Source organism: Mus caroli, unplaced genomic scaffold (genome assembly GCF_978045245.1).
Source record: "Mus caroli unplaced genomic scaffold, Mus_caroli_1 scaffold_11, whole genome shotgun sequence".
In the NCBI taxonomy this organism is placed as follows: Eukaryota; Metazoa; Chordata; class Mammalia; order Rodentia; family Muridae; genus Mus; species Mus caroli.
The window spans coordinates 113,290,268-113,311,993 of NW_028227266.1; the positions used below are offsets into that span (position 1 = coordinate 113,290,268).

At 49.2% G+C, this 21,726-nt stretch overlaps 1 protein-coding gene across 1 annotated transcript; it reads right to left on the reverse strand.

Annotated features, from left to right (window-relative positions):
• Positions 1-3,944: 3,944 nt before the first annotated feature.
• Crtap (cartilage associated protein) lies at positions 3,945-20,682 on the reverse strand. Its single transcript, XM_085828148.1, has 7 exons — positions 19,326-20,682; positions 15,664-15,813; positions 14,194-14,365; positions 10,250-10,378; positions 8,600-8,745; positions 6,900-6,983; positions 3,945-4,411 (listed from the first exon to the last, which is right to left on the reverse strand). Exons 1-7 carry the CDS (start codon positions 19,785-19,787, stop codon positions 4,358-4,360), a joined length of 1,197 nt encoding a protein of 398 aa, XP_085684274.1. The 5' UTR covers positions 19,788-20,682; the 3' UTR covers positions 3,945-4,357.
• Positions 20,683-21,726: the final 1,044 nt, after the last annotated feature.

The window sequence follows — 21,726 nt, forward strand, 5'->3', positions numbered from 1 at the left end:
GAAAAAGAACATGACTGCCCCCTCGGTATGATGGAGGAGGTTTATTGTAGATTATGTGGGAAAGAATAGCCAGAAGCAGGGATATCTGGGAGAGTCCAGAGTGGATATGAACAGAGCCATGTGAAGAGAGGAGTGAGGGGAAGGAAGAGCAGAGAGAGGGGAGCCAGGTGCAGCATCCAGGAAGCCCAAAGATGCAGAGGGCAGTTAACTAAAATGGTTGGACTACCTAGGGAAGAACAGCCCAGCTCCCTGTCCTGGAGAGTTCAAGGTAGAGGGTGGGTATGCCAGCCAGGAGGACCCTGTAACAGGTGCAGGGAGAAGCTGGCAGCCAGGTCTGCTTTGATATGTTAAACAGGCATCTCAGCCATTTGTCCCAGGTTTGAAATGTAAGAGACATAGAATAAAGTATTCTGTGGCCTTGTGAATCTTCTTCGCAATAAGATTTGATTTCGGTGAAAAATCACCTCTCTGCTTTTTCCGAAGAATCTGCCAGCAGCTGTGGTCTCCTGGGCACTCTATGAAACTGACACAATGGGGACGTGTCTGTGTGTGTATGTGTGTGTGAGTGTATGTCTGTGTGTGTATGCCTGTGTGCATGTGTGTGTGCGCCTATGACTCTGTGTGTGTGTGCATGTGTGAGTGTGTCTGTGACTCTGTGTGTGTGTGTCCATGTGTGAGTGTGTCTGTGACTCTGTGTGTATGTGTGCACTCAACAATGGTGTCTTTTCAGAGGGCTTGGGACACACCTTTCCTTCCTCATCACTTGGCAGAGGGCCAGCGCCCCCTTGTGTTTGGGGGCTGTGCTTGGGGAAATAGGTCAAATGTTCTGAGTGGTTATGAAGCTGCTTTGGAGAGCAGTTTGGGTGCGAGCCACTTCAGACTTCTCCTCCTTCCCCATGCCAGAACAATTTACTCTTTCATTCCTTCCAAGATGCCTCTGTGAGCCAGACATGAGGATGAATATCTGTAACCCCAGCAATTTAGGAGATTATGAATTATAGACTAGCCTGGGCAACATAGCAAGACCCTGTCTCTTAAAAAAAAAAATCAAGTATTTTTCAAATACTTGTGGTAGGTCTTCTTATCCTACCTTAGAGATTCAATGTCTGGATTCCTTCTTTGAGCAACCCATGGCCAGTGTTGTAGCTTTTTCTGTATAGTAAACCATCCTCTCACCCAATCCCTACTGCTTAATCCATAATCAGGGAACTCAGTGGTTAAGAGCACTGACTGCTCTTCCAGAGGACCCAGGTTCAATTCCCAGGACTTACATGGACGCTCACACCCACCTCTAACTCCAGTTCCAAAGGATCTGATGCCCTCTTCTGGCTTCTGTGAGCAGTATACACATGATACACACGCATGCATAAACAATTTAGAGCTGGCCCAGGTGTCTAGTGATGTAGCCTCAGCACACAAGGAAGGGGTGGAGGTTAAGAGGCTCTGGAGAGAAGTTTAAGGTCAGCCTCAGCCACTTGCTAAGTTTAAGACCACCCTGAGGGACCATAGGGAGTCAGAAACAGGTAGATCTCAGAGTTTAAGGCCAGCCTGGACTACAGAGTTCCAACCAGAGCTACCCTGCCTTAAAAAAAAAAAAGACAAAAGGAAGAGCAGAGAATATGTCCATCAGTAATCTTTCCATCGTGGTACATCAGTAAATGCCAATACTGGAAAACCTAATGTCTTAATTCCTGGCCCAAGACTTCACCCGACACCTTTGAATATCTCTACCTGGATCCAAGACAACTGATCTGTTTCTCCTAACATTTATAGAAAAGTTTTTCCATCTGAGCTTGTGTGTTGTTTTAAAGTACAGTTTAGAAATAAAATCCAGCCATATATTCTGCAGAATGAGTAACACCAACCTGAAAATTTCACGACAACTGGTCGACCTCAGTAAAATTCACCGGGTGAAGAGTTGAACCACAGCAGGACCCAGAATGGCATGACGAGACACATCCTTGGGCCATGGTCCCTGCCTTTCACTTTGAGACAGTCTCATTGTTTTCCTACAATACATGAGACTTGTTGTTCTTTGAGCTTCTGGGGAGTCTCCTGTCTGTCTCTCCCTTTGTAGAAGCACTGGAACATCACAGGCTTATGATACCCACCTGGGTTTTATGTAGGCTTGGGGGATTTGAACTCATATCCTCCTGCTTGAAGGTGAGCCAGCACATTTGCCCACTGAACCACCCCTACCTCCTTCCACCTTTTTGTTTTGTTTTGTTTTGTTTTGTTTTGAGGCAGAGTCTCTCCCTGAATCTGGAGTCCTCTATTTTTTGTTAGTCTAGCTGGCCAGCAAGTCTTGGGGAATCTCCCTGTCCCCAGCTCCCATTGATGGGGTTAGAAATATATGGCTCTGGCCCATTTTTTATTTATTCAATATGTTTACATTTTATTTATAGTATGTGTGTGTGTGGTGAGACAGAGTTCCATATACCCCAGACTGGCCTCGAACTCTTTATGTAGCTGAGGATGACCTTGAGTTTCTAATCCTCCGGCCTCCACCTCTTGAGTGTTGGGATAACGGGTGTGCATGTCTGCTTGACATGGTGCTGGGATCAAACCCAGAGCCTTGTACACTGTGCCGGTTGTTGTTTGTACTGGGCAAGCAGGTAAAGGAACAAGAGGGAGACTCCCTTCTTCCAATGTCCTTAGATGGTCTCCAGCAGAAGGTGTAGCCCAGATTAAAGGTGTGTTCCACCACACCTTTAATCCCAGATGACATTGAACTCGGAGATCTCCCTGTCTTAATCTTCTGGAATCCATAGCCACTATGCCTCAAGGTCTCCATACCAAGATTCAGATCAGAAACTTCTATCTCCCAGCCTCCAGATAAGGGTCACTGGTGAGCCTTCCAATTCTGGATTGTAGTTCATTCCAAATATAGTCAAGTTGACAACCAGGAATAGCCACCACAGCATCCTACACCTAGGACACCGCAGTTCCTACAAACACATGAGAATCCCTCTTCCTGCAGACTCCAAGATGTGAGGACAGGGTGGTGGCTAACATCAAAGGTCAACACCCAGAATCACCTAAGGCTGAAGACTCCAGGCCTGAGACGGAGTTGCTAGGTTACCTTACCTGAGGTGGGAAAGCCCATGGTAAATGCAGCTAGGCCTGTCTAGGGGCTGGATCCAGAGGGAAAAGAGAGGAAGTGAGCCTATCACCAGCATTCTACTTCCTGCCTACAGATAGATGCTTCAGCAGCCGCAACTTCCCTCCACCATAAACTTAAGCTGCTGTGAATTCCTACCACCATGACTTCCCCTCCCAAACCCACCCTTGCACCACCATCGTGACTTCTCACCATGGTGACCTCCCATGTCCGTGACCTCCCACCCCCCACTGTGACATCCCACCACCGTGATCTCCTGCCCCCACCGTGACCTCCCTCCCCAACTGTGACCTCCTGCCCCCACTGTGACCCCCCCCACCTCCATGATCTCATGCCTCCACTGTGACCTCCCGCTGACTTCATCTCATGATGGAGTCTGCCCTCTTACCAAGAGTCAGACAAACCCTTCCTCAGTCGCTTGTGTCACATATTCTGTTGCAGCTCCCAGACCAGGAACTAACAGAAGCAGCTTTTCCTTCGGTGACTCTGCATGGGACCTCTGCTGTCAGTCAAATGCCTAATGTGGAACAGGAGCCCCACAGTCCTTAGGAGAATAAAGAAAGCTAAATCCACCCCTGGCCTGTATCATTTCTAACCCTGAGACTTATAACCGGGTACTGTTCACATTAAATGACATTGTAACCTCTGGTGTATTCTGAGGACTCCAAGGAACTGAGCAGAGGCCACCTTCGGGTGTTGTGAGCAAGGAGGGGCTCAGGTCAGGCCGAGTGAACCACGTGAAGGTGACCCTCAGGCCCCGACCTCAGCCTTTATCTTCTGCCACCTTTTGTCCTTAACGAGTGGCATAAAGGAGAGGAACGTCTGGAAGGACGGAGAGACCAAAGAAATTCTCCAAATATATTTATCATCTTTTAGTGTTTTTCTTACTTAAAAAATAATACTGATTTTTCTTCAGGGATGAGAAAGCAGACCACAGAATACTGTATTTCTAAACATGGGGGAGACACATGGGATCAGAGGGGAGACGAACATGACCGTGAGGAGGGCAGACTAGATGACAGGAACACATGTGTGAAGGGAAAGACAGGCATGAAGACGTGTAACCATGAAGACAAGCGTGAATACTGAGTGTGAACAAGGGGAAGTCAGGCTTGACCTTGGTAGGGAGAGATGGTGGCTTCCTTCTTACTTTAAGAAGAGAGGCTGTGAGGTATCAACAACCCAGGCACTTGAAGAAAGAGGAATGTGGAAGAGAGGTTCCTTAGCCCCTGTGGACTAGGCAGACTCTTCCGTCTCCAACAAGTCGTCCACATACTCCACAACCTCTCCCTGTAAGAGATGGCAGATACCTCAGTTAGGCAGGCCACAGGGCACGAGAGGTGTCAAAGACAGGAAGAGAGTTTCCCAGAGGCCACCAATGGCTGTCTGCTCAGGCCCAAGCAAGTTCCCCCACTGGCTTGGAACCCAGAGGAGCTGTTGTTTCTCTCCTTGAAAACAGAGCCTTATCTCCTACCCCATGTGACCACAGCGTCAAGCAGCCTGCCACCTCACAGATGACTGGTGTCATGTAGGTGATCTAGATACCACCCTGAAGGGCTCCGCAGGGTTCTCTGCACTGGGCCTCTCTCCATCTTCCTCCTGGCCCCTTGGTTCTGCCTCAGAATCGCTCTCCATCCTGAGCAGCCCCCCACACTTCCCAAGCCACCACAGCCATGTAGGAATGTTGCTATGTTGGGGACCAGCTCTGACAGCAGCATGCCTGGGACTCTCTTCAGTGAGACCGCAACCTAAGGTGCAGGCCTATGAATCCCTTATTAACTCATTAGTTTCAAAGCCCTGGAGATTGAACCCAGGGCTTTGTGCATGTCAGGTAAATGCTATACCACTGAAGTATATCCCGAGGCCCCCACTTTCTCACTTGCACAGAACTTTCATACCCAGTGGTGTTCACAGTTACATTTGCTCCTAATTCATAAAAGGCTGTCACTTTCTTCCTTATTGGCCATGTGGACCAGCAAGGTGAACACTTCCCTGACCATGTCTTACTCAGAGCCTTAAGAAGAGTCGGAGGTGGAGCGGAGGTGTGGGGAGGGGTGGCTTAGTGCCTCCGCTCTGGCCCAGTGTCTCTCAGAACTTCTCATCCTCTGGGCTCCCCCAGGATGCAATAGGTCAGAGCTCCCAGATTTCTTATGCCTCCAAACACATTGAGTCCCCCCAGCTTTTTTACAAAGGATTTCCCAGTTCCTTCCAATCTCATCTCTCTAAGTAAATAAGAAGGGTTTTCTACTGATGGCTTTCCTGTGGCCTGGCTTCATGCTGCTCCTGTCAGGATGGGCCAGGAAAGAAGCTGGCCCTGAAGATGAATCTACCATACAGTAGGTAGAGGCACGTGACAAGCATGAGCCAAGTTCTAAACTGACTCCCGCTATCAGAATAAACTGGGTGTGGTGATGCATGTTTGTAATGCCACACTTGAGAGTTCCCAGCAGGATGGCCAGAACTTCAGCTCAGCTACAGTGCAAGCTGGAGGCCAGCCTGTGCTACATGAGACAGTGTCTAAATGACAAAACACATCAAACAGACAAACAAAAAGGGCTAAGGTTGGCTAAGGGAGATCGAGTCAGAAAACCAGCTTGCAGAGGAGAATGCGCTCCTGGAAGCAAGGATATAGTTTACACCCATAAAATTATAATAACCTGGTTGGAAAACGGGATGGGATTTATAAGTGTCTTCAACATGCAGAACGAGTAAAACTCACTACACTTCTCAAAAATGGCAGTGTGGGGGCCTTTGAGAGGGGCTCAGTGGGTGAAGGAGTTTGCTATAGAGCCAAATGACCTGAGTTCAAGCCCTGCCACCCACAAGGTAGAAGGAAAAGACCAACTCCCGCAAGCTGTCTTCTGACCTCCGTGGTGGTACTATAGCCCCTTCCCCACACAAATAAGAAAACAACAAACAAATAAACAAATAAATGTAAATAAAACCAAAGAAAGGGCATGGTGAGACACACCTAGCATTCTATTGCTTTAGCCTTGGAGCAGGAAAGAGGGCAGGTAAGGCTAACCTGGGCTACAAGCCAAGATCTTATCTCCAAAAAAAGGGGGGGAAGGGAGATGGGGAGATGGGTCCATGGGAAAGTGTCTGGCACTCAAGCTTGAGGACCTGTGTGTGTGTGTGTGTGTATGTGTGTGTGTGTGCGCACAGCACCAAAGCACAGTAGCACACGCCTGTCACCTCAACCCTGGGGAAGAGGACAGAGAAAGGAGGCTCCTGAGAGCTCGCTGCAGTCAGTCTAGCCGAATAAATAAACTCTAGATTCTGTAAGAAACTCCACCTTAAAAACATGGTGGAGGGGTCAGTGGGTAAAGTCGTTGCCCTGTAAGTCTGGTGGCCTAAATTCAATCCCTGGAACCCACAAAAAGGGGGAAGCAGAGACTGACTGCACAGGGCTGTCCTGGGACAAGCGCCCCCAATGCATCCCGTTCTCTCTCTCTCTCTCTCTCTCTCTCTCTCTCTCTCTCTCTCTCTCTCTCTCTCTCTCTCTCTCTCTCTCTCTCAATCTCTCTCAATCTCTCTCAATCTGATGCATACTCCAAACACATTTCCCCCACAGGGGAAGCATCAGTCCAGCCTGGGCTTCCAGCTCTGTGCTTTTCCACACCAGAACACTGGCTTCCATTAAAACCCCAACAGCAGCTGTGTCCTCGAGGGCCGCTTCTGTTTCCCATTGGAGGGGGGACCCAGCCTTGAGGTGACTCTAGCAGAGACTCCAGTCATGTTTTCTCTCAGGCACACTGTGCAGACAGCGAGAGCCTACCTCATCATCATCCATTAGGTGTTCCTGAGCGAAGTCGTACAGTTCCTTCTGGAGCGTCGTCACATTAAAGAACTGAACTGCTTCCTGTTCAGACACAGAGAGAACTGTCGGGTAACCAGACTTCTCATGTGAGTCAACAGCAAGCAGCACAGGGTACTGGATTTCAATCAAGGCGTGAAAGGGTTAACAAGCATGCACTAGGAAAGACTGTGTGAGTGTGAACATACCCAACAGCCACTGAAGTATGCAGATTCGAAGGCAGATTCTATGATATATAAATGCTAACATGGCCCTTGAGGGGGGCGGGAAGGGGGTGTTCTGGGCTAAAGCTCAGTTGGTACCATGCTTGCTTGGCGTGCCGGAAACCCTCAGACCCATCCCCAACACAGCATAAACAAACAAACAAAAAAAAACCAACACAGCAACTGAGGAAATGTGTGCATGTATTCTTTAGCAAGGAATTGAGATATGGAAGATTAATTTATGAAATCCTAGGACAGTATACAAAAATCCTGAATAGAAAAAAAATATATTTGTTTCTGCTTTATTAGGACAGGGTATTGCTTTGTAGCCCAGGCTAGCCCCAAACCTAATAATCCTCCTCTCGCCTCTACATCAACATTGCTAGAGTTACAGTCACGCACCGCCAACACCCAACAGCAGCAAAGAGGTTTTCAAAGTCACATAAAATTAGGCCCGACTGTAGGTATAAAGCCTCAAATATATCTATCTATTGAAGGAATTAAGTGACATTTCATTCATAAAAGTCTATAGCCCCAGCACTTGGGAGGCAGAGGCAGGAGGATTGCAACTTTGAGACCAGCCTGAGCTAGATAGCAAAACCCTATCTCTAAAGACCAAGAGCTGGAGGTGATGGAGTGCTTGTCATAGCTTGTAAGCAGCTCCTGGCTTCTAACACCATGAAAAGGGAGGCTGGGGACACAAAGTAAATTACAAAACCAGCATGTGAAGTCCAACCCTATTTTTGCAACAATAAATGCATAAGTAAATACACAGTCCCAGGGCTGGAGAGATGGCTCAGCTGTTAAGAACACTGACTGCTCTTCCCAAGGTCATGAGTTCAAATCCCAGCAACCACATGGTGGCTCACAACCATCCGTAATGAGAAACAAATAAAAAACCCTATGGACGCCTCGGGCCTGGAGAATGGCTCCTTGCATAAAGGTGCTTGCTACCGAGCCTGACCACTTGAGTTCAATACCTGCGACCCACATGGTAGGAGAGAGCTGATTCTCACACGTCGTCCTCTGCCCCCACTGCAGGCTGCTGCACGTGCAGGCCCACGTACATACACATGGCAAATAAGTCAAAATATAAGAAAAAAATTAAGCAGTGCGTGATGGCATATGCCTGTGAACCCAGCATGCAGGAGGCAGAAGCAAGGTGGGGGGGTGTCTCTCTGAGTTCAAGGCCAGCCTAGTCTACTCAGTGACTTCTGGGTCAGTAAGGGCTACAGAGTCAGGGCCTGACTCAGGAGGGGCAGGGAGACCAACAGTAACCAGAAACAGTGGAGTTCCTTCATTTCAGAGCTGATTCTCTCTGAAGGGTGAAACCAGCCTCCTGCAGGTGAGGAAGAGGGATGAGTAAGCAGGGACCAGTGCGGGAAGGGGGACAAGTGAGCAGGACCCAGTGCGGGAAGGGGGACTAGTGAGTGAGCAGGACCCAGAGCGGACACTCACGGGTCTGGGCTGGAAGTGCTCGTCCGTGAGGCCCCACTTGTCCCGGTGGTACTGATAGTACACCAGGTTCTGTTGCATGACCCTGTCACTCTGGTCAAAGAGCAGGTAGCTGACAGCACACGGGGCTGCGTTCTTCAGATCATTCACTGCAACCAGAGAAGAGGCCAGGCAGGTGAGAGCCACGCCCTGCAGCTCCCTCTGTCACCCCCCATGGAAGCTAGAAGCTTGATCTTCCTCCAGTCAAAGACCTCAGCCAGGCATGGTGGCTCACGCCTTTAATCCCAGCACTCGGGAGGCAGAGGCAGGCGGATTTCTGAGTTTGAGGCCAGCCTGGTCTACAAAATGAGTTCCAGGACAGCCAGGGCTATACAGAGAAACCCTGTCTCGAAAAACCAAAAAAAGAAAACAGTCAAAGACCTCAGAAAGTGGGCAGGGCACAGCCTAGGTCCCAGGACCGTGACGCACAGTAGAGAGCACGGATCACCCTCAGGCTGTGTTCATTCTGCTGGCTTCAGACAGTCAGGGCAAGTCACAGGAGGTGATGGGACTCAAGGCCTGGGCCGCACTGGGCCTGAGGAGGACAGAGGCTCCTTAGCCACAGGCTTCCTGCTGGAGGCTGCAGCTCCTGGGTCCCATCTGGCTAGGACCACAATTCCCAGAGAGGGCAGGCCCTCCTCTAATGGAATCAAACTTGGAAGACAGAAACAAAGGCTGGGGATGTGGCTCAGTTGGTAGAGTGCTTGCTTAACATACAAGGAGTCCTGGGTTCAATCCCTAGTTCTTCATAAACCATACATAATTTAATATGTGTGTTAATAATAACTAATTTAAAATATATAAACAATATAAATAATATATGTTAATAATAAAATAGTAAGTGCTGACACAGTCCCAGCATTTGGGAGGAGGAGGCAGGGGGATCAATAATTAAGGTCATCCTTGGCTATACAGTAAGTTTGAGGCTAGTCTTGGCTACATGAGACTGAGTTTCTAAATACATAAACAAACAAACAACATAAATAAAAGACTCTACACTACAGAAACCAACAAGATAAATCATGACAGGCCCTCAGGACTGGAAGAGTCAAAGGTGACCGACCTAGTTTTGCCATCCCCTGCGAACGGGTTTCCTGCTCCAGCCTCCCTGTTTAGAACTGGGCCCCCTACATCACCACAGCATGGGCGTTCTGCAGGGTGGCATTTGTCTTGGGGGGCAGGGGAGTCAGGCAAAGAAAAAGTGAGACAAGGTATTTATCCTGGTACCTTCCAGAGCCACTTCTAATCTACAAAGCAGAGACCCTTAGTTAACAAAACTCTGGCAGGACTGACCGGGTCAAGAAGATTCAATGGTGCCACCTAGCGGCTGTTTTCTATGATGACAAGTTTAAGGCTCTTCCTGCACACAGCCTGTATGGCTGGGGAAGGGGCTAAGTTTTACCTACACTATTTATCTCCAACCCTGGAAAGCGAAAAATCTCCCAGAGAACAGCAGGCAAAACCCAGAGTTCAAGGTCAGCAGCCGGGCTCAGAGCTCAGGGTCTCTGCTTGAATCGGAGCCAGACGGCCTCTTCGTGCATAGCACATGTGTGACCTTGGTGGCCTTCTCAGCCGCCATAGCTAAGCAGGGATATTCTGCACAGGGTTACTTACACTTGTAATACGCAAACTGTAAATAGTGGTACATGGTCGCCACAAATTTCTCCACGGGATAGCCTCCTATGACTGGGGTGAGGGTCTCCTCACACCGAATCTTACACTCCAGAACTTCCACATAGTGATCTGAAAAACAGATATAAATTCTTAGAACAGTCGGTCTGCCTGTCTCTCTGTGTCCCTCCTCAATCCCTCTCTCCCTACCTTCCCCTTTCTGTCTCTGTCTCTCTCCCTCCTTCTCTCTCTGTCTCTCTGTCTCTCTCTCTTTCTCTCTCTCTGTCACCCCCCTCTCTCACCCTCTCTCATTCTCTCTCTCAATGAAAACCAAGGCCTAGTGCACTCTAAGCATCACCAATTCAGCCTCAGCCTCGTCTTCACTCTAGTCCTGCCTTCCACACACACGGAGGTAAAGGGGGAAATGCGACATTTAAAATAAAGAGCTCATGGCTGCAGGGATGGCTCCCTGGTGAACACCAGCTGTTCTTCTAGAGGTCCCAGGTTCAGATCCCAGCACCACAGAGTGGCTCACAACTGTAACTCCAGTTTCAGGGGATCCATCACGTTCTTTTGCCTTCTATAAGCACCAGGCATGTGGCCTGGTCACTGGCATCTTCAGCAAGCATACAGTGTACAGGAAGGGTTTTCTGTAGCATGAATCAACACTCAGAACCCACATCATAGACAAAGAGAACCAATATCCACAAGTTTTCCTCCGGCTACAAGTGAGCCATGGCACTACCCACCCCACTACCACCACCATATACACACAAAATAAATAAAAATATAATTTAAAATGTTTTATGACCAAAATATATTAATATAAATTAATATGACTAGCCATCTTACACTGCTAAGATGTCATAAATACTGTCATTTTTTCAAACAATTTAAACTGAAGGTTAGAGGTCTAGCTCAATGGGAGAGGGCTTGCCTGACATACATTAGGCCCTGGGTTTGATCCTCAGCACCACAAAAATAACAACAAATTTAATTGTCAAGTTGGTAGAAAACAAAGTTGAGCCGTCTTCTCATGTAGCTCAGGCTGGTTTTGAACTCCTGTGTAGCCGAGGATGACCCGACCTCCTCATCCTCCTGACTCTACCCTGTGATGCCAAGGGCTGGGGTAACAGGGGTGCACCACATGACCAGGCAGTGTAGAGCTGGAAACTGAACCCAGGACCAGGTAGGCACTTTATCCACGGAGCTACGCCCCCAAGCCCAGGTAACCTAAGTCCTATTGTGAGTTTGGATATACGAAATGCGGAAAACGAAAACCAGAAGAGAATGTAAAATCGGGGGGATACTTATGTACAAGTGACTTTTATAGAAAAAAGGACATGATATCAGCAAGACTTCTCTAGGGTGACGCTGGAACTGAGGAAAGCACGCAGGGACCATGATGTCCTCAGGGTCCCCCTGTTAACATCTAACTCGTGAGGCGATAGATGAACCCTGACGCAGCAGAGGCAGAAAACCCTTTAACTAAATGCTTACAAATTATCAGCACCGGGCAGGGACAGAGCCTTAACTGTGGTGAAACATTTATGAAGCTTATGTGAGGCCCTACGTTCAATCACCAGCATTGCCATAAAAACATAAAATAAAATGAGTAGCACCTCTGATAAGAGAATATCAGCTATCACACATGTCTGCGTGGGACATTCTAAAGCCACTTCTAGTTGTTCCAGCCAAAACCGGACCCTCCCAATGTAACTGTCAGAAACCAAGGAAGGAAATCTTGTTTTTGCTGTTGCTGTTTGAGAAAAGGTGTCATTATGTAGCTCCAATTGTCCTGGAAGTCACAGAATCCTACTGCTGAGATTAAAGGTGAACTCCACCATGCTCAGCCCAAAGGACAACTATTTGTACAGCAATTGGCTTAAATGTCTTAGAAGCACTGTTGGTGGCACCAGTGGCGTGCTGTTCTGATGGTAGTGGCAGCCAGGGGCCTTTCTTTAGAACTGGGTTGGGAGCTGGAGAGATGGATGGCTCAGCGGTTAAGACCACTGACTGCTCTTCCTGAGGTCCTGAGTTCAATTCCCAGCAACCACATAGTGGCTCACAAACATCAGTAATGGGATCAGATGCCCTCTTCTGGTGTGTCTGAAGACAGCTACAGTGTACTCGTATACATAAAATAAATAAATAAAATCTTTAAAAAATAATTTACTTTATTAAAATTTTTAAAAAAAGCCCACTGGGCTTACAGGTCAGCAAGATAGTTCGCTGGGTAAGAGCACCTGCCCAAGACTGGATGGCCTGAGTTTGGTCCCTGGGACCCACGTGGCAAAGAGAGAACCGGCCCTGTGAGTTGTCCTCTGACCTCTACACGGACACCACACCATGGCACATGTGCACAAGCGCATGCACACACAAAATAAATAGACAAATAAATAAATGAAAAAAATAGCTCAACGTGGGTAAAGGTGCTTGCAGACAAACCTGAGCTCCTGAGTCTGATGCCTACGTGGTGGAAAGAAGAAACTGATTCCCACAAGGCGTCCTCTGACCTAGACACACACACACATACATACACACACACACACACACACACATACATACACACACACAGAGACACACATACATACACACACACACACATACATACACACACACACACACATACACACAGACACACACACACACAGACACAGACACATACATACACACACACACACACACATACACACATACATACATACATACACACACACACACATACATACACACACACACACATACATACACACACACACACAGAGAGACACGAATGTATACACAAATAAGTAAATGGAAAATAAATAATTAGAAAAATACTGTAGGGCTGGAGAGATGGCTCAATGGTTAAGAGCACTGACTGCTCTTCCAGAGGTCCTGAGTTCAATTCCCAGCAACCACATGGTGGCTCACAACCATCAGTAATGGGATCTGAAGACAGCAACAGTGTATTCACATATACAAAATAAAAAAATCTTTTTTCAAAAAAAAAGTAGAATTTTGTTTAAAGTTTGGAGAAAAGACCAGCATTGGACACAATAAAGCAGGCAGTTTGCTTTCTCCTCTGCATGTAGTAATGGATACTGAGTCCTCCGGTGCAGGGCGCTCTCTGAGAAGAAACCCAAATGGAGTGACAGAGAGCATGACACAAAGAACAAGGAAAAGCAAGGCTGGGCGAGAAGCCCCCAAGAGACTCTGACTCCCAACTTCTGATTCCGAGCTCACAGGACAGTTAAAATGCTGAACAAAGCATTCAGACATCTCTTACTAAAAATGGCCGGCAACTGAAGAGGGGAGCCAGCGAGTGAATATAAGTAAAAAGGGCGGAGAAAGTAAATCAGGTGTTGATGAGAAAGTTAGCAAGCAGAGGGGTGGTCCCAAGCCTCGGGAGGCAGAGGCAGGCGGATCTCTGTGTCCAGGGCCAGCCTGGTCTACAGAGTGAGTCCGTGACAGCCAGGGCTACACAGAGAAACCCTGTCTCAAGAAAAAGGACAGAGAGAAAGAAAGTTGGCAGAAAGGCAGCAAGATGGATGAGAGACAAGGACATAGACAGAGTTGGAGAGGCAGGAATGCTAGAAACAAAAGATTCAGTAGATTTAAATCACAGTGGAACCATCAGGGATAGGAAACAAGAGAGAGGAACTATTCCATTCAGATACCAATAAAGAAAAAAGTAAGCAAGACCACAAGGCACAAGAAGTCCACCTTATCAAACCCAAATCTAAACTGGGTGTAGCCCATGCCTTTAATCCCAGCACCCAGCAGGCAGGGGAATTTCTGTGAGTTTGAGACCAGCCTGGTCTACACAGGCAGGCCAGCCTGGTCTATTCAGTGAGATCCTGTCAACAAGAAAAATGTTTCTTTCCTTTCTTAAGAAAAAAGGGGGGTGGTGGTGGGAGAGGTCCTTAGATGCCTCGGGCGCATAGGCCCCGCCTATCACCGACCTGCTATGGACAGGTAGAAGTCCTTGAAGTCCTTGATCTCCCTCGACCCCTCGCAGGCAGCCAGGCACTCATAGAAGGCCTTGAGGAAGTCGGGAAGAGCGAGCTCCATGTCGGAAATGGACGTTCTCCAGTTCTCCCCGTTGTAGGCCCGCACCGCACGGACAAACAGGCTCTGCAGAGCAAGAAGATGCAGTGACGCCCCGTCCTGGCAAACCCGAGACACGCTTGTCTCCCCAAAAGAACCACGACTCTGCCCAAGCGGTGCTTCCTCGCTCCTGGATGACCCTTGACTAGCCGCAAACCAAGCGGCTGCCTGTGGATCTGGATTTGCCTACAATGTTCACAACAGACACTTTTTTTTTTAAACCAGAGTCTCAGGATAGCCCAAGCTGACCTCAGATTCTCTGTGTAGCCAAAGATGAGCTTGACCTCCTTTCTGGACTTTTGCTTTTACATTCGTGTGTGTGTGTGTGCACGCGCGCGCACATGAGCACTTGTGTGTGCACACAGGCATGAGCCGCACATGTAGACTTGTAGAGCTCAGATGGTGTCTTAGAGGAGACAGTTCCCTCCTACAAACTCAAGACACTCCTCAGGTTAGGCAGCAAAACCCATCAACCCTCTAAGCCCTCTTACCAGCTGAATTGCTGTGTGCTGGACTCACGGGTATGCACCATCATGCCCAGTTTTATACAATACTGGGGAATGAACCCAGGGTGCTGTGCAGGTATGCAAACCCTCTACCACTGAGCTACACCCCCCAGCCCAAATGACCACATTTCCTCTTCAGTTCAACTCCAAATAGAGCAAGTATTTGACAATAAAATCAAATTCAGATCAGAGGAAAAAGTGACTCCCTGAGTCAGGGGCCCGGGGTGGCAGTGGCCTCACTGCAGAGGGACAGGAGGAAAGGTGTCACTCAGGCTGGGTGATAACATAATTCCTCACCACGCTCCTTGTATCACATGACACATGAAGTTGTCACAGATTGCTGAATTGTATATAGTTCATCAACAGTTAGCTAAAAGGGCTTGGCGGTGCATGTGGCCCAGCCTGGCTTTGAACCCGCGGCGATCATCAATGCCTCGGGCCTCCCAAGTGCTGAGATTACAGGCAAAAGTCACCATGCCCAATTTGCTGACTTTCCTTCATAGAAATTTTGTTTCCCCCATTTCCTATTGTCATAATTCAGCAAATATCACAGAAAACATCACAACATCCTTTAGATGTCAGCACACTGGCCAGGATGATAGCTCAGTGAGTGAGAGCACCTGCCACCAAGCATGACAACGTGAATCCAATCCCCCAGACCCACAGGGTCACAAAGGAGAACTACAAATTGTCCTCTGGCTGCCACAAAAGGGGTATGTCACACCTACAGACACACACACACAATAGAATATAATAAAAAAAAAAAAAGTTGCTCCCAGAGTCCAATACCAACTGCGGGGTAAAGCCAGAGTGGTGTACCTCGTACGACTTGGTTTCCAAGTCTTTAATGTGGTCCTCGGCTCCAGGCAAGCTCTTATAATACTCCATGTTTCTCTTCATCATCTCATCATCCGGATGCTTCAGGAGATAGGTGTGAGCCGCAGCGATGGCCTTCGGGAGGTCATTGGCCTAAGTGCACAGTTTCCAGTCAGACACTGAGCTTTGTAACTGGAATTTCATTTCAGCAACTTCTCTCCCTCTCTCCCTTCCTTCCCTCCCTCTCCTTCCTTCTTTTGCTAACCCACTGTTGCGTAGCTTGGGCTAGCCTCAAGGCTGACCTTGAATCTCTGACCCTCCTGCCTTCATCTCCCCAAGTGTTGGGATCACAGGCATGCGTGAATAGAGCCAGTCTTATGCACTGATGGGGCCCAAAGCCTGCTGCATGCCAGGCAATTACTCTACCAGCTGAACTAGGGCACCAGCCTCTTCACGGAGCCCTTTGGTTCCCTCTTTACTTAGATGACATTTCCAGTTACGAGAGCAATGACTTTTCAAGGCCTCTCAAGACCTGGGTCAGCCCTGAGTGCCTTTCCTGCCTACCCTCCACTGCCTGCACCATCTAAGCCCCAGGAGGGTGGTGTTTCCAGCAAACCCCAGGCCCTCTGGCTGCCTCAGGGGTTAGCCATGAGGAGCCCAGTGGGGAGCTAAAAGGAGGCTGTGGTCTGTTTCATCTTCTGACTCTTCCTATGGCGACCCCTGACTGTTCCTAAACTGAAGGTCTCGGATCCTGTCAAGATGGCCTGCTCCATGTGGTCACTCCTGCCAACTTACTCCTCTGCCCCTTCTGGCCAAGGGCTGGGTACCCCTGAGTGGCCCTAGTGCTAGGGATTAGAAGATCCCGTGTGTACCCCTGCACGCTTCTATAAACAACTGTCTTAATAAATCTTCCTTATGTTATCTTTTCTGGCGGGACCTTGGCCAACACATTAATGCTTGCAGAGCTCTCTCAGAACCCTCTGCCTTCATTCTCAGGGACTCTGGTCCCTCTGACTCATCTCCCCCACAGATAGTTGTGGAGCATCTTCTATCAGCGGGCACTGTTTCCAGGAAGCAGGCTGGTGACAGTCAGTTCACCCAAGTTGCTGCTGTAGGAGCTTCAGGGGCCATGACCCTGGGTTTAGCGCTGGCCACCTGACTAGAAATAGCAGGAACACAGACAATCTCAAATAGGACAGGCGTGCTGGGGGTGGGGGGACCTTACAAAGCAGTGTGATAATAAATCCCCATTCCCGACTTGATGGAGTCTAGATGCAGAACCACCCAGGACAGGAGTCACTCAGCATACGTGAGAGGAATTATCTAAAGTTTCAGTCGGGATTATCTGCCCGCTGGCTTCCCAAACTGCTTAACAAAGAGAAATCTAACTGAGCACCAGCATCCATCTCTCTCTGCTTCCTGACTGAGAGTGTGGGGCTGGGGTGCACTGTGACCAGCCACCCCATGCTCCGGCTGCCTTGACCTGCTCTCCATGACCGACGGTACCTGCAAACTGTGAGCCTTCTTCCTTCCTTAAGTTAGCTCTGGGCACTGGGTCACAGTAAGGAGAGAAGTAACCAACACAGGCAGGCAGGTGTGATGCAGCAGCCTCCCCGAGAGGATGGCAGCCTGAGGCCCCTCATTTTGACAGAATCCTGGCACAATCTGGCAGTTGGAAGGGTCTCAATCACTCACGCATCCAAGGCCCCCTTCAGCCTTCCCAAAGGAGCGCTCTAAGACAGGGATGGTGACTAGGTTTAAAGAGAGAGACACATATACACACAGAGTGAGAGACAGACAGAAAGACAGACAGACAGACAGAGATAAGCATGTGATCCACATCAAATTCTTGAGAACGAGGTATTAAAGAGGCATCAATCTGTCCCAGAATGTCCCTAAACTTGAGCCAAGTCATCTGGATACAATGGTGGCTCTCATGTGGCAAGGCGGGGAGGCTGGAGAGGGCAGGTGTCAAGGCTGATGCCCGGAGAGGTGGCCTCTGACTGGTGGGACTTGTGGGGAAAGCCTGAGCTGGCAGTTGGAGAGAAGGGAAGGCTTTGCAGGCAGCCAATGACCTGAGACTTGTTCTAGGCACCAAGGAAGAGCACTGAGGAAGAGGAGGGCCAGCAAGATGGCTCAGTGCATAAAGGTGCTTGCCACCAAGCCGGATGGACACCTGGAGCCCACGTGCTAGGAGACAACAGACTCCACAAACTGTCCCCTGACCTTCACTCCTGCACACTGTGTGCCCACTTGTGCACACACATTGATTAATAAAAGCAAAGAAAAAAATTTTTCTTAACCAGAAAAGTAGAAATTGGGTTCTGAGAGTTCTCTCTCTGCCTCAGCCCCGTGAAGGCCCAACAAGCTGACACTCTTCTGTCCAGCAACTGGGAATTCAAACCTCCCAGGGCAAGGACTTAGAGGACAAGAGCTGTAATTTGTGGCTATTTTTAGCAAGCAATCACAGGCAGAATTTAAGCAGCCATAAAGAGGAGGCAGTAAATGATCTGTCTTAAATTCTAGATGACAGAGGGAGAGAGACAGAGAGAAAAAGAGACAGAGACAGAGAGAGGGAGCAGAGATGAGCCTGGGATCTGCACACACTTCCCTGAGCAGAGGAGTCTGTCCCCAAAGATTTACAAAGCCCTCCTTCCAGTTCCAGCTACTCTGCTGGGGCCCTGGGGCATATTTGCTACCTCAGCATAGGCTGCAAACAATTTTCACAGGAGCTGGGAGGGGTGGAGCATGCAGGAGGTATGCAGGCAGGAGGATAAAGAATTCACATCAGCCTCCACTATATAGCAGGTCTGAAGCCAGCCCAGGTTACATGAGGAAAAAAAGAGAGAGTGAGAGGAAATCATTTTCATGCTCAAGATGAAGGAGGAAGGGCAGGATTTGGAGAGCTTTAGCAGAGCTGTGTGGCAGAACCTGGGTGAAGGGGACTGGAGCCATAGCTCAGTGGATAAGGGCACTTCCTGCTCTTGCAGAGGACCCAAAGTTCTCTCTGTTCCCTGTACTCAGGTTACACTGGGTGGCTCACAATCAGCTCTAATTTCAGGTCCAAAGGTATCTGCTGCCCTCTTCTGGCCTCCATAGGTATCCACACACGTATGGCATGGTATACACACAGACACAGGCATACAGATTACACAGCATGCATGCACATAAAAATATAAATGAGAAAAAAAATCAAAGGGTAAAGGAATGATGCTCGAGGTTGAGTGGCAGGGCTGAACCTTGGGCTTGGTGGGGCTAGACCTAGAGAAGTGGCCCAGGGGAGGCCCAATATGGGATGCTGCTGGTGGGTGCTCACAAGGGAGGGTGGGGCAAGACTAGACCCTGTTCCATAGGACAAATTTTGAGGGAGGGTCATTGTGCAGAGGGGGATGGTCCTGGCTACAGGACAGGAGATGTGATTGGCGGGGCCTGGGGGGGGCGGGGCTCAATTGGACTGCAGGCTTGCTGCGGGGATTAGGATAGGGCAGAAGTGGTTTGGGAGCTGGGGTCAGCTAGGCTGGACTTAAGGACCAGGGATCTTAATTCAGGCAGAAGGGGTTCGGTGGGCGGGGCTCAGGGGCGGCGACCTGGCCTGACGGGGAGCGGCTCGGTGGAGTGGGCGTGGTTTCGCGGGGCGGGGTTCGGGGTGGGGCGAGCGCCCTTACCTTGAAGTAGGCGAACTGCAGAAACTTGTAGGGCTCGCGCTGCTGAAAGTCCGCCAGCACCGAGCGGCTGGGCTGCGACTGGCGGAAGGCGGGCAGGCCCTGCTTGCAGCGCTTGAGGCATTGCGCGCGGCGCAGCACGCTGCCGAAGAGGCGCAGTTCGGCGTAGCTGGCGGGGCCGGTGGGCGCGGGCGTGGCCGCGCTGCAGTTGCGGTGGCAGAAGGCCTCGCTGTCGCGCAACAGACGGTGCAGCCGCAGGCTCACCTCCAGGTAGCCCACGCTCTCGGCCCAGTGCTCGCCGCTGTACTGGTCGAGCGCGTGGCGGTAGGCCGACTCGAGCGGCATCAGCTCGTCCCGCGGGAAGCTGCGGAAGCTGTAGCGCTCGTACTGCCCGCGCCCGGGGGTCGGCGCGCACCCGACACACAGCAGCACCAGCAACGCGGCCGCAGGGCTGCGGGGACCCATCGCGCGTGGCCGGCTAACCGGAGCCCCGAGCTGAGGACGCGCGACGCGGCAGGCCTAGGAAGGGAGGCGGGGAAGCTGGCCGTAGCCCGCCCCGTCCGGCAGACCTCCCCGCCCTGAGACCGAGATGGGCGTGCCTGGAGGAGGTTCTCAACCTTTGCCTCTGAAAGGTGGAGGGGTAGGACCTTAGTGAAGTCCAGGCCAGCCTGTGGTTCATGGAACTCCCATCTTTGAAAGGAAAGAAAGTTTATAATCACTTGAAGAATGTATGGGCCGCGCATGCCTAGTTTCTGGTTCAGCACATCCTGGTTGGGGTGCGTTTTCTTTTTCGACTCGGTCTCCTAGCTGTACCCCAGGCTGTCCTTATACTCCTACTATAGTTCAAATTGATCTCAAATTTGCATCGCCAAGCCTGCCATAAATAACAGGCTGCGGGTTTACAGACTTCACACTTTGAATAGCAATGCTATTGACCTAAGGTTTTAGAGGATGTTGCATGGATAAAATTAGTAAGAATACCGGTGGCTCTTTGAAAATCGTGTGACTTGTCGAGTTGAGGATATATTGCGTCTTAGGATGCTGGAGGAATTTGTGCATGAGCTATGATGAAGACTGCATTTAAAAAAAAATCTGTACACTTTTGAAATAGTTTACAGCAAAGGTGTAGGGATAGAATCCAAAGCTCTCTGTATTTATATATACCCTTTTGTAAAACTTAGAAGCTGACTGGCTCACCTTTGATCCCAGCACTTTTAGAAGGCAGAAGCAGTGAATCTCTGAGTTCCGGAGCAGCCAAGGCTACACAATGAGACCTTGTCTAAAACAAACAAAAAACAAAAGGTATTTAGAACTTCCGAGATTAGCTGCTAAAGGCACTTGGTACCAAGCCTGGTGACCTGAGTTCAATCTCAGGACACACTTTGGGAAAACAGAATCGGCTCCTCCAGGTCAACGTTTGACCTCCACACCCGCGCTGTGGTGCCTGGGTGAAGTTCCTGATCCGGAGGCCAGGAAAACCAGGTTCTTGGGGAGGTTCCTGTAAAGGATTCATTACAACAAGAATCCCTCTTTCCTTTTCAATACCGTATTTACTGTGCTATTCAATAAATAGATGGCCGTTGGGATTAATATTAGATCATATGACGGTAAGATTAGAATTGGCGATATCAGAAATCTGAATAAGGGCTGGAGAGATGTCTCCGTGGTTAAGAGCACTGACTGCTCCTCCAGAGATCCTGAGTTCAAGTCCCAGCAACCACATGATGGCTCACAACCATCTGTAATGGAATCTGATGCCCTCTTCTGGTGTGTCTGAAGACAGCTACAGTGTACTCACATACATAAAATAAATAAATCTTATTTTTAAAAATCTGAATAAATCAAGCACCTTCTCTATAAATGAGAGCAACCAATAATAGTTGGTCTTCTTGTATTTCTTCTGGCCATACCTTATCTCGAATACTAATTAACAGCCAGGCTTGGTGGCGCACGCCTTTAATCCCAGTGAAAGAGGGAAAATTACTGAACACCTGAACTTTTCCTGAACTCTCTTACCCCTCCCATCCAGAGACTGTTCCCGGAGCACTCCTGAACTTTTACCCCAAGGTACCCCCTCCCAATTGGAAACTGCTCCAAGAACATTTTTTAGATAAGGGGTCTCCTGGAAAAAACCTAGTCCTACCCCTCCTAACTGAAGACTATGCCAAGAACATTTTTGAGATAGGGGCCTCCTGGTACTATCCCAGGATGATCCAATAGATCGAGTACATTGCCAGAATATAGGACACGACCCCTTGGTTATGTAAAGCCCCTTGGCAAAGCCCCTTGGTGACGTAAAACTTGTACTTTTCCCTTGGCTATTTCCTATAAAAGCCTGTGAAAAGTTTGGGCTAATTGCCGAATCTCCTCTGCACTGGCTGCATGAGGTTCGACCCCAGATATC